Below are 16,595 nucleotides of genomic sequence, written 5' to 3' on the forward strand. Positions count from 1 at the left end.
TTTAATCAAAACATATAATTTAACAATTCATAAAATTGCCACTTCATAGACATTCCCAGTTAAAACATAATTCTCCAGACTCCCTCTCCACAAGAGCATTTTTTACACACCACCTCATATCAAAGAAAAACATTGTTTGTTAGTTTATAATATGCATATTCTACAGTAACTCGGTATTCTACTAAAGATTTAAACATTCCCAGTAAATCATTGTTTTCTCCATCATTTTGACATTCATGAGATTTTAAAATAGCCAATTTTGCTTGTCCTACCAGAAAATTGCTAAGTGTACATTGTGCTTTCCATTCTTTTTTGTACTTTACTCCCATAATAAATGTGTTTTTTGTAAACATAAATCCTAATTTGGCGAATAATTGTTCTAATAACTCAAATAAGGGAGTTATGCGAAAACAATCACAAAAGAGATGGAAAACAGTATCAGACATATTACAAAATGGACACATGGATGATACCATTTCATTAAATTTTGATACAAAACTATTTGTTGCCACAGCACAATGGAGTATTCTCCATTGGAGATCTCCTGATCTTTTAGGAATAGGAGGTTTATATAAAGATCTCCAGGATGGAGTTATTTTTGAAGACACTTGTAAACAATCTCTCCATTTAGTATCATTACGTTCTTTCAATTGATTATAAAAATGGGATTTCACGCTCATGTAGTATAATGTCTTTTTATCCACTCTATGAAACAAAATATCATTAAATCCTCGCAATAAATTGTTATTTTGATCACTATCCAATTCAAACTTTACATTAATTTCAAGATATGGAAATGTCATAGAACCCTCACCATTCTCAATAAGATTGTTTACATGAGTTAAAAAAGATTGAGGAAAAGATTTTCTAATATCTTCAACTAACCTTTTAACACACCTCTCTGACCTAAAACCAGCTTTGTCAGCGATTGCCTTAGCTGCATACCACTGACTCTTTGTGAAATCAATTAGATCGTTTACAACAACTATTTTTGATTTTATAAACCTATCCATAACTGAATCTAAAACTGAATAATTTTTTTTAAAGAAGGGATTACAAAATAATGGCTCTAAAAGACTATAATGTTGATTCTCATCTCTAACCTTTTTTAACAATTGCCAGGCTTTACGTACAGATACATAAAATTCTGATGTTTTTTGTTTTGCTTTCAAATTGAGATTTTTTTCTATCAAAAACAATTGCTTAGACAATCCAATACCTCCAATATCCTGTAAGACAGACAACCCTAAAGTAATCCAAGGTATCTTGTCGGAACAGTATAAAAACCTTTGCAAAGTTTGAAACCTCATTGTCTTAATTCTTGCTTGTAGATGTATAAGACCTTGTCCCCCTTCTATCACTGGGAGATACAAAACTCTAGGAGGAAGCCAATGAAATCCATCCCAAAAGAAATTAATAAAACTTTTTTGTATCTCAAACAATAATTCTTCAGGAGGTTCTAGAACTGTAAACCTGTGCCACAACATTGAGGCTGCCAAGTTATTCAATATGAGACATCTTCCCCTAAAAGACAATTTTGGAAGAATCCATCTCCACCTCTGTAGTCTTCCCATGACTTTATCAACCAGACCCTCCCAATTTTTTTCATATATCCATCAGATCCTAAATGTATTCCAAGAACCTTAAATCCATCTTCACATCGTTGTGGGATTTGAGGAGGGTCTATATTTCTCCACTCACCAAGCAGGAGTGATGTACACTTATCCCAATTTATTCTAGCAGATGTGGCTTTTTGAAAAATGTCCAAACTTAAAATCAACCCATTCATATATTCAGAATTCCTTATGAAAACAGTAATGTCATCAGCATAAGACGTAAGTTTTATATGTGACATCTCTGGAAAATCAGGTATACTAAGTCCATATAATTTTCTCCTTAGATATGACAATAAAGGTTCTATTGAGATTGAATATAAGAGGCCTGAAAGAGGGCATCCTTGTCGTATTCCTCTTGTTACTGCGAAGGGTCTAGTTAAGGTCCTGTTAATCCGAAGCATGCTGGATGTTTCACAACAAAGCAACTTGATAAAAGAGACAAACTGGGGGCCAAAACCAAAGGCTTTTAAGGTTTTCAATAAATATAAATGGTCCACCCTGTCAAAAGCTTTCTCTTGGTCTAGGGATAAAAGACCAATGTCAATTTGGTGTCTTTTAGAAACTGCAATAGTGTCTCTTAACAAAAACAGGTTATCAAAAATTGTCCTTTTAGGGATACAATATGATTGATCTTCATGTATAATATCTGCCATATGTTCCTTAAGCCTATTAGTTATAGCTTTTGACAGTATTTTAAAGTCAATACACAGTAAAGACACGGGGCGCCTAGGTCCACTTTCTTGGGAATAAGTGTCAGCACTGCTCTTCGACAGCTTAATGGCAAGAGACCTTTGTTGAAGGACTCTAAAAAAACCTCATATAAATCTTGTCCAAGCACATACCAAAAACTTTTAAAAAACTCAGCAGAGATGCCATTCAAACCAGGAGATCTACCATTATTCAACTCTTGTACAGCACTTTAAAGTTCAGAGAAAGTCAAAAATCGTTCCAACTCCGTCTTCCCTTCTTTGGACAGTTGTGGAAGATCTTGAAGCAGTTCTTCAACCGCTGCTTCATCACAGAACTCTGACTGATAGAGTTTTTCATAAAAAGAGATAGCAGTCATTATAATTTCCTGTTGATTTGTTGTTACATTTCCATCTGAAAATTTAAGTCTGTGAAAAAAATTCTGTTGTTTTGACTTTCTCTCCAGTTCGAAAAAGAAAGCAGTCGGTGCATCCATCTCATTACACTTCACATATCTTGATCTGACAAAAAATTCCTTCTCCTGTTCCTCCAATAAATCTTTCAAAATGCACTTCTTCTCTTTAACAAAGTCTGTTAATGGTAGTCCAGGTTGTTCATAACAAATACTTTGCTGAAGAATTTCTTGCTCTATTATGTTCATCCTCATATTCAAGTTGTCAAAATAGTTTGCTGCATATTTTTGGCAAAAATCCTTTATCTGTACTTTTCCTAAATCCCACCATTGACTTAAAGATGGGTAACTATGTCCCTCCTCTCTCCAAGACTCCCAAAAAAGACCAAAAGAGTGAACAAAGTTGTGGTCTTGCAGTAATCTATTATTAAAGTGCCAATGTGACTGATAGACTTTTAAGGATGAAACAGACATAGACATAGAAATATAGTGATGATCTGACATAGATGTAGGTGAAATATTACTATTAAAAAAACGACCTTTATTACATTTCTCAGTATAGAAGTGATCTAATCTTGCCGCAGAAATATTATTTGAATTAATTTTCAACCATGTGTATTGTCTAATATGAGGAAAAAAATCTCTCCACAAGTCTACAATATTGTGCTTGTTAATTAAGGATTTAAAAATATCTGCTGAACCAGAATTAGGTTCTTGATGGTTTCTGTCCATTTTAGGATCTACAGTACAATTAAAATCTCCCCAATGACAATAATCTTATCATTAGGAACTTTGAACAGTTCTTTAGAAAGCTTTAGAAAAAAAAACCACGTTCAATTCCAATGTTGGGAGAATAAACATTAAAAAAAGCAAAACTATTTTCACCTATATCTATGTCAGCTCTAAGAAATCGTCCAGATATTATTTCATAGAAAACTGGGTTAGCTTTAACACGTTTTGAAAATAAAAACGCAAAACCAGCACTAAAATTAGTACCATGACTCATTTTGATTATAAATATCTGTATAAGTCTACTGTAAGAAAATTATTTCTGCCTTTTTAAGTTTCAAAAACTCAAATAACATATTTCTCTTTCGTACATCCCTACAGCCATTTATATTAAAAGATCCGATGTTAAAGGATACCATAGGGATGAATAAAGAGAAATAAATTAAAAATAAAAACAGACACAAATTCCAATACATGATGATTATCTATGAACTCTCTTTTTTCTAATATCAGTCGCAAGCTTTCTAAGTCTATAACATTTAGGCTTATCCAATTCCTCAAGTGTTGCTTTTTTCATGGCAATTACAGAAGTATCTATAAAAGGTTTTAAGTTGGGAAAATACGCTTCAGTTTTGGGTTTTCTCTGGTTTTTTGTAATATCCAGAAAGTCATTGATTTGTTCGACAGTATAATATCGAGGTTTGATAAATCTCCCAAAAGAATTTTCCTGTGAACATGAATCATCTAATTCCTCTGTGAGTAAATCTAAATTATCCAAATGGCTATCAGTAATCTGTGAGTTTGTGTTCTCCACCAACTGTTCGACATCGTTTTGAGACTCATTTATGCTTGACGTCTGCATTTCATCTAAAACAGCACTCATTTCAGGCACATCTTGCTCTTCAGACTGTTCTAATTTATCCTCCTTCTCAATCATAACAACACCCGTTTCGTTCTGTTCGTTTTGAGGAATTTCCTCACTTGTCTCCACCATCGCATCATTATTTTCTTGCCGCACCTCTTCTCCCATTCCGGGAGTCGCGGACATTTCTGCTTTTGATTCAGCTGATGCGCTTTCCTCTGTCGCCTCGGCCAACCCATTACCCTGATCATTTGCGTTCTTTTCTTTATTCGTTTTCGAAACATTCTTTGTACTTTGGGCTTCTATAATTACGGGACATGATGTTTTAATATGACCGTGTTTCTCGCAGACAAAACAATTCATTGTTTGCGTGCTGATAAAGATTGTATAATCTCTACCAAGCTCCGTTAGTTTAACAGACACATCCAGTGTTTCAAAATCAGCACTTAATATCATCAGCGCCTGACGCCTAAATGACATTACGTGCTTTAATTCCGGACTTTTCAATGCCAGAGGAATCATTTTAATTTGTCCTACTAATTTTCCGTACCAAGCTAGAATAGATTTGAGCACTTGATTGGAAATAAATGGAGGTACGTTCGACAAAATCACTTTTCTCGAAAGGTTAAACAGAGGCTAAACTGGGACAAAAATATCCTGAACAGTCAAACCCCGCTCCACTAACTGGTTGACCATTTCGATCTCTTTCAGAAAGACAACTATTGCTTTATTCATCCTAGATGCGGACATGATATCTTGAGCCCCTATTTCCTTGCCATTACTGACTAAAACATTCTCAATGGATATTGATTCATCTGCCGGCATGCACTTGCATGCATGCTGCGCGGATAACTCAAAAAAGCCGTCAGAATTTGACCCCATTTTGTCAGCAATTGCCGACAAAAATCAGCACCACAACTCCCCCTAAAATCTCCAATGAAACCCAAAGGGAAAAAGGGGAAAAGTTTGAAAACTCACTCAGCGTCTCCAAAAAGCACTCCACCCTCACACACGCACATGCGCACGAAACAGAGAGAGAGAGAGAGAGAGAGCAGATGTGTAAAGTGGAAAACGAGGGAGCAATGTATGAATAAGTCATGACTGCAGCAGTAAGTGGCAAAAAAAATAAACAAAAAGACTTTTATTTTGGCGTGGCGTGTGACGTCGTAAGGCTGCGCCGCTTTTGCGCTGTGATTTAACTGGAGAAAGGTTTGTGTTTTAAAACTTTTACAAAAAATAAAACACAGAGATATAACAGATTGATTAAAGTTTCAGGTTTTCTCCCGATGCTATATTATCCCAGTCAACAAATTTTGCCTGATCTGGCCCAAATCAACAGCTAAGATGTGGCCCAGATCAGTTAGTGTTCCCCAGCCCAGAACTGGCCCACATCCTTTTAGCCAGAACTGAACCAAAGTAGTGCCACAACTCCACCAAGCTTGAGCCAAGAAATACATTTTATGTGGCCCAGACGTGGGCCTTGTTGTCAAGATTAGTTCAGAGTTCTGTGGCCCTTGTATGGTGTGTAAAGACTGATAAAGCCTTTTATCTCTTACATTGATTTTCAAATCTCCATCTGTTTTGTGAACTGCAGTGTGTAGTAAAAAAGTCTTTAATAAAAATGAAAGTTCTAAATAACAGTTTTTATTTGCAATATTTTAAACATTATAAATACATGTACAATGTTATAAAAGATTGCAAATAAAAGCTATTACTTTGAACTTTCTTTTTAATAACACAAATAAATCTCTTTTACTCTCTCACATAAATCTTGTGCAGTGTGTTTTAGCATCAGATACTATTATCCTGATAAATTCAGCCATCATGAATGAGCAGTTATACAAATTAAAACTTCATTAACGCAAAATTCGTTACATTTATCAAATCAGTCAACAAAATTGGTGCTTACAGTGTATTACCCTTGATGGAAATATCTAAACTGTTAGTACTTTTTACGCTGTTAAGTTCAAAATGAAAGTGAAACTGAAAGCATCACACTCCCGCTACCGACATCAACCCATTTATTATGTGCTACACATATTGCCATTTCCCTTGATTCAGCCATACCTTATTATTATCCAGTACATGTTTGCTCTTCTAAGACTACAACACAGTTATTTAAAATGGTAATAACATTTCACAATCAGTCAGTTTTTATTTATCTCTTAAGTTAGCTTTAATTAATTAAAGATTCAGGATGTACCTGATGAATTCATTTTAAAGACTGTTCAATGTCAATTGCCAACGATATCTCACAGCAATTCCTAACTTTTTTATTTGGCTTGTACATATGAATGTATAGGATCTCATTAGTACATTTTAGTATGATTAATTTGCTCATCCCTCACTACTTTATTACTTTTGCTTTTTTACTTTAGAGTTACTATCGCATCAATTAATGCTTTTAACTACATTTATTCAGTTTTATTTCAGAGATTAACATAATTTGAATTTTTTTAAATTCTAGTGTTTAATTTAGAGTTACCGATGCATTGCTTATGGATTTAAATTAGATTCATTCAGTTTAATTCATGAGAACAGTTCATCTAATGACTTAAATGTACTTGCTTTTTTATTTTTAAAGTAAATTTTCATTATTTCACTAGTAAATGTTACAAAACAATTAAGAAAATTCTAAATTTTATAATTATATAATTAAAATAATTACTCAACTTCATTTATGAAATTACTTCATCAAATTATCTGAATCTACTTTAGTAACATTTACTTCATTCTTGAGTAAAAACGTTTACTTTAATAAAAAAATAATTGAAAGAGTGGATTTATTTCAGTGTTTTTTAATTTAAGAATTGAGTAAATGTTGCTAAAAATAAGCATCAAATATTATAATCACAATACTTATTCGATTTTATTTCTGCAATTACTTTATTTCAATCTACTTATTTGTTTAGAAACATTTACTTAACATTTCTTTAACATTTACATAATTCTTAAAGTATTTTTCAACTTTAAAATGTAATCAACATTTTTAAGTTTAAATTTGTTTCACCCAATAAACTGAGTAGATGATAGTAAGAGTTTCTACAGTGTAAAGATAAAGATGAACTGAACTGGTGTCATTATACAGCTCACTGCTCTTGTTTTGATCAACAGTGGTCAGCTCTACAACACTGGGTGTCCCAACACTATGAGGGTGCTAGAAAACAGGATCAGGGACATGAAGCAACACACTTGATAACACAAAGGATGTGCGTATATTTAACACAGATTTACGACTGATTTTTATTCTGCAGCGTAGCTCAAACCTTGGTACTGACCCTGCATCAGCTATAAAACAAATGGATCATCATCATGTGCCGTCATCTTTATTAATAGGTGCCTGATAAGCCATACCATTAACTGAATATTACCGTTTTGCATATAAGAAACCTGTTAACAGGTATAGCTGTTCATGCCAATACCAACTTGATAGCCTAAAGCATATTACATGAACAGGACCTGCCTTACATCTCTTAAGACAAATAAGCAAAGGTGTCTATAACAATACATGCTTGATTCCCCAGATCATTACAATCATTACATCTGAATGGTGCCTTTTCACACGTTTAAAAAAAACAACCATTAGTAAGCATAGTTCTTCACTGGTATTGACCAGTTTAATACCTCAAATAATTATACATGTGAGGCGTAGTGGTGCAGTGGGTCACCTCACAGCAAGAAGGTCGCTGGTTTGAGCCTCAGCTGGGTCATTTGGCATTTCTGTGTGGAGTTTGCATGTTCTCCCCATGTTTACGTGAGTTTCCTCCAGGTGCTCTGGTTTCCCCCAAGTCCATAGACATGTAGAGTGAATGAGTGTGTATGCATGTTTCCCAGTAATGGTTTGCTGCTGGAAGGGCATCCACTGCATAAAGCATGTGCTAGATAAGTTGGCGGTTCATTCCACTATGGTGACCCCTGATTAATAAAGGGACTAAGCTGGAAAGAAAATGAATGCATAAATGAGTAATATCACACAGGTAGCAGTGCGACGTGGCCTTCTATCAGTTTTTGTTTCTATTTGTTGTAATGGCCTGTTGTTATTGCAATAAAAATGAAATAAATAAAAGCAGTGCGAGGTGACTGTATATCAGCACTGATGGGAGCCGTGCGTTATAGTGTACACTAGGCACTCGAGAACGATTGTCCCTCTACCTATTGTTTCAATCCCCTGAGAACTTTGGTCATCTTCAGAGCGCAAATGAAGACACTTTAGATGAAATCAGAGAGCTCCTCTCGTCTGTCATAGACAGCAAGAGTCCCGAGATGCTCAAAGTCCAGAAAAGGAACCAAAAACATTGTCAAAACAGTCCATGTGGCTTTAGTGGTTCAATTGTAATCGAGTTCCAGGAATATTTTTGTGTGCAAGAAAATGTTGAAAAAAGCAGCCAAAGTAGGAACTGTTGAACCATATAGTGGCTGTTTTTTTTTTTTTTTGCCTCTATATTCTCTTCATTTGCATTCAGCAAAAGAAACTCAAACAGGTTTGGAACAAGTAGAGGATGAGGAAATGACAGAATTGTAATTTTTATGTGAACTACCCCTTTAATGCTTCTGTAAGTAAAGGTAAATTAAATATTATTACTAATGATATTGCTAAAGAATGGCAGGAAACATGGAGCACAGATAATAAGAGACGACGATTCAAATGAAAAAAAAGGAACCCTATATAGGCCTATAGTTGTAGAAATAGACAAGAAGAGGTCATAATTATGAGGATGAGATTTGGACTCAGATATTAATAGGAAGTAATGTGTTGTAGACATGCAAGTCATGAACTGGATTAAAAAAGTTTCTCAAAATTGTTTTAAAATGTTTAGATTAAAGGTTTTGATCAACTTTAAATACTGAAGTGTGTGTTTGTGTGTGTGTGAGAGAGAAAGATCTAATCTATTTTTTATTTTTATTAACCTATTTTTATTTTTATTTATCTACTTTTATTCTTATTAATCTTTATATTTATTTTATTTATTTCTGTGTTTTCTCTGTATTATATATGAGAGAGAGAGAGAGAGAGAGAGAGAGAGAGAGAGAGATTAGATATAGTGTAAAGTGAAAAGCATGGGAGAAATGTATCAATAAGTCATGACTGCAACAGTAAGTGGCAAAAAAAGCTAAACAAAAAAGACTTTTATTTTGGCGTGGTGCGTGACGTCATCACGCGGCGCCGCTTCAGCGCTGGGATTCACGTGGAGAAAGGTTTGTTTTAAAGCGTTTACAGATATAACTCGATCTAATAAAGTTTCAGGTTTTTCATCCAAAGCTAAATTAAGCTCCCGATGTTGGAAATATTATTTAACCCTTTATACAACGTAGTACTATTTTATTCTCAGTAACCGAGGGCTATTGTTTGAATAAAGTAACAAAGAAGTGTGTAATACGTGTTTTAATGAAACCTTTACCTGATTTACTTTTGTTAATTATTCTCATATAAAGAAACTGTTGAAGCAAGTGTTGAAGAGAAGTTATTTTGTTTCTGCTCATTGTTTTGTACATTTTAAACAGGATAAAGTGTCCAAACGCAGAGAAAAACTGCTGAAGCGACTGATCTCCACACTGTTATATAGATGGCGTTTATTAAAGAGGAGAGTGAAGATGTGAAGATTGAAGAAACATTCACAGTCAAACAGGAAGATCTGCAGGAACAAACAGGTTGATTTTCATTATCAAAGACCAACTCAGTCATTTGATCCTCATTCAGATATATTGTAATAATAAGAATACTAAATTAAATCCATCTTGCAGCCCTGAGTGTGCTGCCTAGTTCTCCTAAATGCACATAAGCACTCATTGAAAGACAGGAATGAGTTTCTTTCATCACTTGTTCTCATGTCTTTTGTCATTTGTTTTATGTATTATTAGTCTCCCATTTTCTTCACCTTCTTAAGGTTATTGCTTTTCTTGTTCTCCTACTGTTTGTAATGCATCCTTAAACACTGGTGCTATATAAAATAAATAAAAACAATAAATAAAAAAAGTTAAACTGAGCTGACGATGTTTGACCTACAGTATTCTCATAGAAGATTTCTGCTATTACAGTTATAGTGTTGGCTTAGTTCTTTCCATTTGCATATGTCACGTTGATCACAATCCCTTTTTTTCATCAACTTCTTTATGGGTTTAAACTTGTTTCTAGTAGTTGTTACTAGTTCTCACAGATAGTATCTGAGTTAGAATATATCATTATTATAATAACTAATTACCAGGGCTCTTGTGTTTAAACAGGGTTTCTGCGGGGTCTTAAAATGTCTTAAATTTAAAAATCTAAATTTTAGGCCTTAAAAAGTCCTAAATTTACTGAAATATTGTGTTGTAGGTCTTAAATCTTTTTTAAACAAGTCTTTATTTTCCTTTGTTCATGTTTTGCTACCCAATCTGGCCAAAACCCATACAATCACCAACAATCCATCTCAAAACTTTCAACTTTTTATTCAAAAAGGTCATTTTAACTCTATTTATCATAATGGTTTAATTATTTTCCTTATAATAACATTTGTTTAAACGTGCTCCATGTATTTACTGCTGAGGACATCGACCTGGACAGATTGTTGTGCATAATTTAGTTTATTATAGTTTTTAAAACATTTGTTCATTTGTTTATAATTATTATAAAGAAAGTTTGAGTTTGAAAAGGTGTATGGATACAAGTAAAGCTTGCTTGTTTTTACACTATTTGAAATCTTTTGCTAAGAAATATCTAAAATATAGTTTTTTTTAATTCATTTATTATTATTTATTATTGTATTGATAAATGTTTTAAATTATAATATTTAAAAATCCTTTCCATCTGGGCCATTTTAAAAAAGCCTAAGCCTCTAGCCTTTATGAATCTAAAATTTCAGTCGTAATGGTCTTAAAAATGTCTTAAAGTCTTACATTTAATTTGGTAAAACCTGCAGAAACCCTGGTTTAAAGCATGTCCAAAAACGTGGATGCCCCCAATTTTAAATGTGCTGAATGAAATGGACACTTGTACGGATGGTATACAGTTTAACCTAAAGAATGACCAGTCTGTCAGATGAAGAAGAGCCGGAGTCAGAGATTTCAATAAATAAAGTTTACTGAAGATAGTTTGCAGTTTCATCAGCAGAAGCCAGCTTCAACACTTGCAATGGGTTCCTCGGCCGCTCTGCTTACAATCACAAATCAATAACAATTATACTCTCACATAAGGTCATTAACTGCGTCACGCATATAGGTGTTCTAACCTGATTGGATAAAACACAAATAGTCTAGGAAAATTTCCACGTGGGGTGCGTACGCACAATTCTGAACAATATCTCAAGCATAAACGTCAGACATCCACTAGACTGTTTAGAGCTGACTCCAGACCTGTGAAATGGATCCACAATCAAACAAACTTGATTGTAGAGCAAGTAGTGTGACCGTTTTCTGCTGTTTATTATTCCTGGTCATTTCTCCAATAGGCAACTGAAGTTCTAAAACAATAGCATATGAGATCAGGTCACTGCTATGTCATGATTGACAATTGTCGCTGTTTGTCATTGTACTCTGGTTATCCTGAGAGCTGATGTGGAGTATTCTTAGGGCTTTTCACACTTCAAATGTTTAACCCTGGGTCATTCTAACACTGGATAAATAGAATCCTGGGTTATCTGTAATCACGTTCCACACTGCTCATGCTACACCTGGGGTTAAAAAATAACCCTGGGTGTTCATTAACAGACGGTTCACATTGGCAAACCCTGGGTTAACATTATTATTTGTATATTGACGTTGTCACTGTCCCTGATTGGACAAACAGCAGGTCACCTATTTAGATGGCATTTCTGCATCTTGTCGGGTATATAAAATGTCACCACGTACGGCTAAGCCTCAGGACATGCACAAATGCAAGAAAACAAAGACAAAAGTACTAATAAATAAAAACAAGTAGCGAAGTATGTCATCTTGCCATCTCCTCATAGCTCCAGTTTACCGCAAACGTGGCATTAAGCATTTGCATAAGTTCATTCATTCATTTTCCTTCAGCTTAGTCCCTTTATTCATCAGGGGTTGCCACAGTGAAATGAACCACCAACTTATCCAGCATATGTTTCAAACAGCGGATGCCCTTCCAGCTGCAACCCAGTACTGGGAAACATTTGCATAAGTTATATACAATAATGCAAACTCACAAATATTAGCTTGAATTATGCGCACTTGCTGTGAACATGCAGGATTTGTCTCAATCGGGTCTTCCAAGCAAGTTAAAAATGTTTAATTCTAGTGGAAGATACAAATGAGGGAACACAACACGAGTAATCTAGAGCGAGTGCATTTGATCATTTGCATTTAAAGCCACAGACACAAAAACAGCTTGGTTTTCCTCTGACCCTCAAAATTAAATATTCTGCAAGGTATATGATCTGATTTTGAGTGGAAACCTTAGACACATTCTGGGAACACCAGAGACTTATTTTACATCTTCTAAAACAAGGTTCATAATAGGAACCCTTTAAAGCAATGGTCTAAAACTCAACCACCTCCAACTCACCCCTGCGTAATAAGCTCTAGTAGTCTGAAAGACCTTGATTAGTTGGATCAGCTGTGTTTGATTAGGGTTGGAGCAAAACTGTGCAGAGCTGCGGCCCTCCAGTAATTGAGTTTGAGACCTGTGGTTTAAAGGGATAGTTCACCCAGAAATGAAAATCGCCTCACCATTTACTCTCCCTCGTGTGGATTTAAACCTTTATGAGTTTCTTGATCCTGTTGAACACTAAAAAAGATATTGTGAAAAATGCTGGCTTACTTTGTGTTCCAGAAAAAAGAAAATGTTTAAAACCATATGACGGAGAGTAAATGGTGAAGTCATTTTAATATCTGGATGAAACATCTATTTCATGCTTATCGCTTTGTGCCTTCATACTAAAGTCAACTTTTTTTTTTTAAAGACCTGATGGTGCTGAAAGAAGAGACTCACCAACAGAATGAAATGGAAGAGAAACACCAAGACATAACTGATGAAAAACCCACACTGACTGAAAAGACGTCATCACGAGGAAGACCTCGGAAATCCAAATCTGGGTGTAATTTCACTTGTCATCAATGTGGAAACCATTTCAGCCGAAAACACAGCCTTCAAGTCCACATGATAACTCACACTGGAGAGAAGCCTTTCAGCTGTAAACAGTGTGGGAAGAGTTTCAGTCAAAAGCCAAACCTTTATGTTCACATGAGAGTTCACACTGGGGAGAAACCTTACAGCTGTGAACAGTGTGGAAAGAGTTTTGCTAAAAGCAATGACTTTAAAGCCCACATGAGAATTCATACTGGAGAGAAGCCGTACACATGCCAACAGTGTGGAAAAAGCTTCCGTAATACAGGAAACCTCACATTCCACATGAGAATTCACACTGGAGAGAGGCCTTTCTCTTGCTCTCAGTGTGGAAAGAGTTTTAAGCAAAATGGCACCCTTGAAGTCCACATGAGAACTCACACTGGAGAGAGAATATTCACTTGCACACAGTGTGGGAAAAGATTTGCTCAAAAACAAAGCCTTATCATCCACATGAGGATTCACACTGGAGAGAAACCTTACACATGTACTGAGTGTGGTAAAGGTTTCACATGTAATAGCGCACTCAATAACCACAAGAGTACTCACACCGGAGAGAAGCGGTTTGCATGTTCTCAGTGTGGAAAGAGCTTCACAACCAAAGCTAGCATTAAGAACCACATAGATGATCACACTGGAATTATAGTGTTCACATGTGTTCAGTGTGGAAAGAGTCTCACATGCAAAGACTCCATTAAGCAACACATGAAGACTCACTCAGGAGAGGATCGTTTTAGATGCAGTGAGTGTGGAAAGGACTTTAAACATAAAAGAAGCCTCAGCACTCACATGAAGCTTCACAATGGAAAGCAGAGTCCTCAACACTGAGACCTTGTCCACACAAACGGGTATATTTAAAACGGCAGCTTGTTCTCGTAGTTTGACTGTTCATTTACGTGAAGTTTATGTATAAACTACTTTCAAGAGGATCACATGCTTATGATTGTTCACGACTGCATTAGTTAACACATGATTCACCAATCAGATGATTCCTAACTCACTATAAATAACCAGAGTTTCTTACCTCAGTTATCTTCGTCTTCGAGCTCAAACTCTGCTAACGGGGAGGAAGCCCCGGGCTCGAGTATCTTATGAGCCCAGGGCTCTCTCCCGGGACAGCATACCAAACACGCTTTATGATCAATCATCAGCTAAGGGTGAACTCTTGAATACATATCAAGTTACTGAAAATGAAACCCTTTAACACCTGAAGATTTAAACTGTAACTGTTTGTAGTGTAGATCAGGGGTCACAGCCCAGTACCAGGTTGTGAGAGTTAGAAAAAAACTTTATATGTTTTTCAACTTTATTATGAACCGATAACCATAGTTGTGCACATTGCACACTTCAATCAAATGGTCTGCACTGAACAGAAAATTAGAAAGATTAGGGAGGAGAAAATGTTTGGGGAGATGCAGGGAACACTGTCCTACACCCGTAGATTGTGTTTATGATGAAAACATAAGAGGAACAGAAATATGGTGTTTTGAGACAGCTGACTGGGAGACATTCAGCTATATCAGTGAGCAAGAGATGAAAAATACTGAAGTATATTGATGAAGATGATGACAAGGTTAATAATTGATGCTTGCAATGCTCTGTTTGTGTGCAGCAAATCCGACTAATATGAAGAAGGGGCATAAGGAGAAATGACTGTACCATGGTGAACAAATGAATGTGGTGAAGCAGTCAAATCTAGAAATAAAGCATTTAAAATAATGAAAATGAATCACAGTTTCCAAATTTAATTTATATTTGTAGGAGAGGTATAAAAAGACAAAAAATGCTCCGGTTTGCCCAGGCCTGTATATATTTTGCCCTGACTTGCCCCTGTCTATATATCTGAACTTTTGTGTTCTCCTCAAAGATCCCTCAGGTCCTCTGCTCAGCTCCTGCTAACTGTTCCTAAATCCTGCTTGAAAACAAAAGGAGACAGAGCCTTCTTAGTCTATGCTCCAAAACCTTTCACCTTTAGAAATGAAAGCTTCATCTGCATTAAGTGTTTTTAAACAGTCAGTCAAGACCCACCTCTTCTCTCTAGCCTATTGATAGAAATCAGCTTTTCTTCTTCTTTTAGGACTCATTGACTATACAGATATTTTACATTAATTTTTAGCTTTTACATGTTATTGTAGCATATATTGTCCTGTCTCTCTAATTGTGTATTATTTAGCCATGTTTGGGAAGCACTTTGGTCAACATTCATGTTGTTTTAAGGTGCTATTTAAATAAAGTTGAGCTTTATTTATAGGAAGGTTGAGAACATTAGATCAGTGTAGGAAACTAGTACAAGCTGACGACTGTAATATTTCATACAATCTAGACGCTTAAACGTTCAACTTTATTAATAATTATAAAATCATTCAAAACAGACATCAGAAAATCCACTCTCTCAGTAAAATATACAGACTTATTTGACTGATTATTACAGTGATGTTCAAATATATACTGATGCTGCAGATAGAGGGACCTTGATTGGAGTGGCCTCCACAGTTCCTGAGTTTCCAATATGAGTAGAGAAAAGGATCAGTGATGAGTTAACGGTGTATACAAGAGAAATGATTGCATTATTGTTAGCAATACAAATGATGAGAATAATAGTTATTATTTATGGGTACCTGTGGCTATATATATAAATACACACACACACAGATATATATATATATATATATATATATATATATATATATATATATATATATATATATATATATTTATATATATATATATATATATATATATATATATATATATATATATATATATATATATTAGGGCGGTCAAAAATAACGCGTAAACAACGTTAATTATTTTTTGTTGTTAATTACGTCAATTTTTTAAACGCATTTCACGCATGCGCAGTGTGACGAATTATTTGGGGAGCTAGTGGCAAGATGGAGCAAGGTGAGCAAGATTGGCCTATGGATGGATTCAAATATAAAAATAATGCTGATGGTACAGTTAACAAGTTCAAGGTTTTTTTGCAAGATTTGTAACAAGGAGTTTCAATTTCACCGCAGCTGTTCAAGCTTGAAGTACCAGTTTGCTGGGTTGTCAAGTTCAGCAGGTGATTTGCGCCAGACCACACTGAAATTTTGCAGGCCATTAACAAAATCAACCTCGGATAATTTGACCTACACAATAGCAAAATGGATTGCAAAGGATTGTAGACCCATTAGCATTGTAGAAGACTCCAGTTTCATGGATGTTTTTTACAAGTGGCGTCTCAAGACT

General features: G+C 35.1%; 2 protein-coding genes across 2 annotated transcripts in view; one reads left to right on the top strand and one right to left on the bottom strand.

Moving 5' to 3' along the window:
* The window catches only part of LOC130222076 (gastrula zinc finger protein XlCGF57.1-like), a 622,680-nt gene that overhangs the window by 418,849 nt on the left and 187,236 nt on the right, over positions 1 to 16,595 (bottom strand). The window lies entirely within an intron of this gene.
* LOC130222142 (gastrula zinc finger protein XlCGF8.2DB-like) lies at positions 9,871 to 15,381 on the top strand. Its single transcript, XM_056454770.1, has 2 exons — positions 9,871 to 9,955; positions 13,198 to 15,381. The coding sequence occupies exons 1-2, from the start codon at positions 9,871 to 9,873 to the stop codon at positions 14,187 to 14,189; spliced, it is 1,077 nt and encodes a 358-aa protein (XP_056310745.1). The 3' UTR covers positions 14,190 to 15,381.

Source organism: Danio aesculapii, chromosome 4 (genome assembly GCF_903798145.1).
Source record: "Danio aesculapii chromosome 4, fDanAes4.1, whole genome shotgun sequence".
Taxonomy (NCBI): domain Eukaryota; kingdom Metazoa; phylum Chordata; class Actinopteri; order Cypriniformes; family Danionidae; genus Danio; species Danio aesculapii.

Excerpts from the sequence above, each read along its gene's own strand:
- LOC130222142 (XM_056454770.1), top strand. The coding sequence starts at position 9,871 with ATGGCGTTTATTAAAGAGGAGAGTGAAGATGTGAAGATTGAAGAAACA. Across the intron at positions 9,956-13,197 it reads AGATCTGCAGGAACAAACAG|ACCTGATGGTGCTGAAAGAA; the intron begins GTTGATTTTCAT and ends TTTTTTTTAAAG.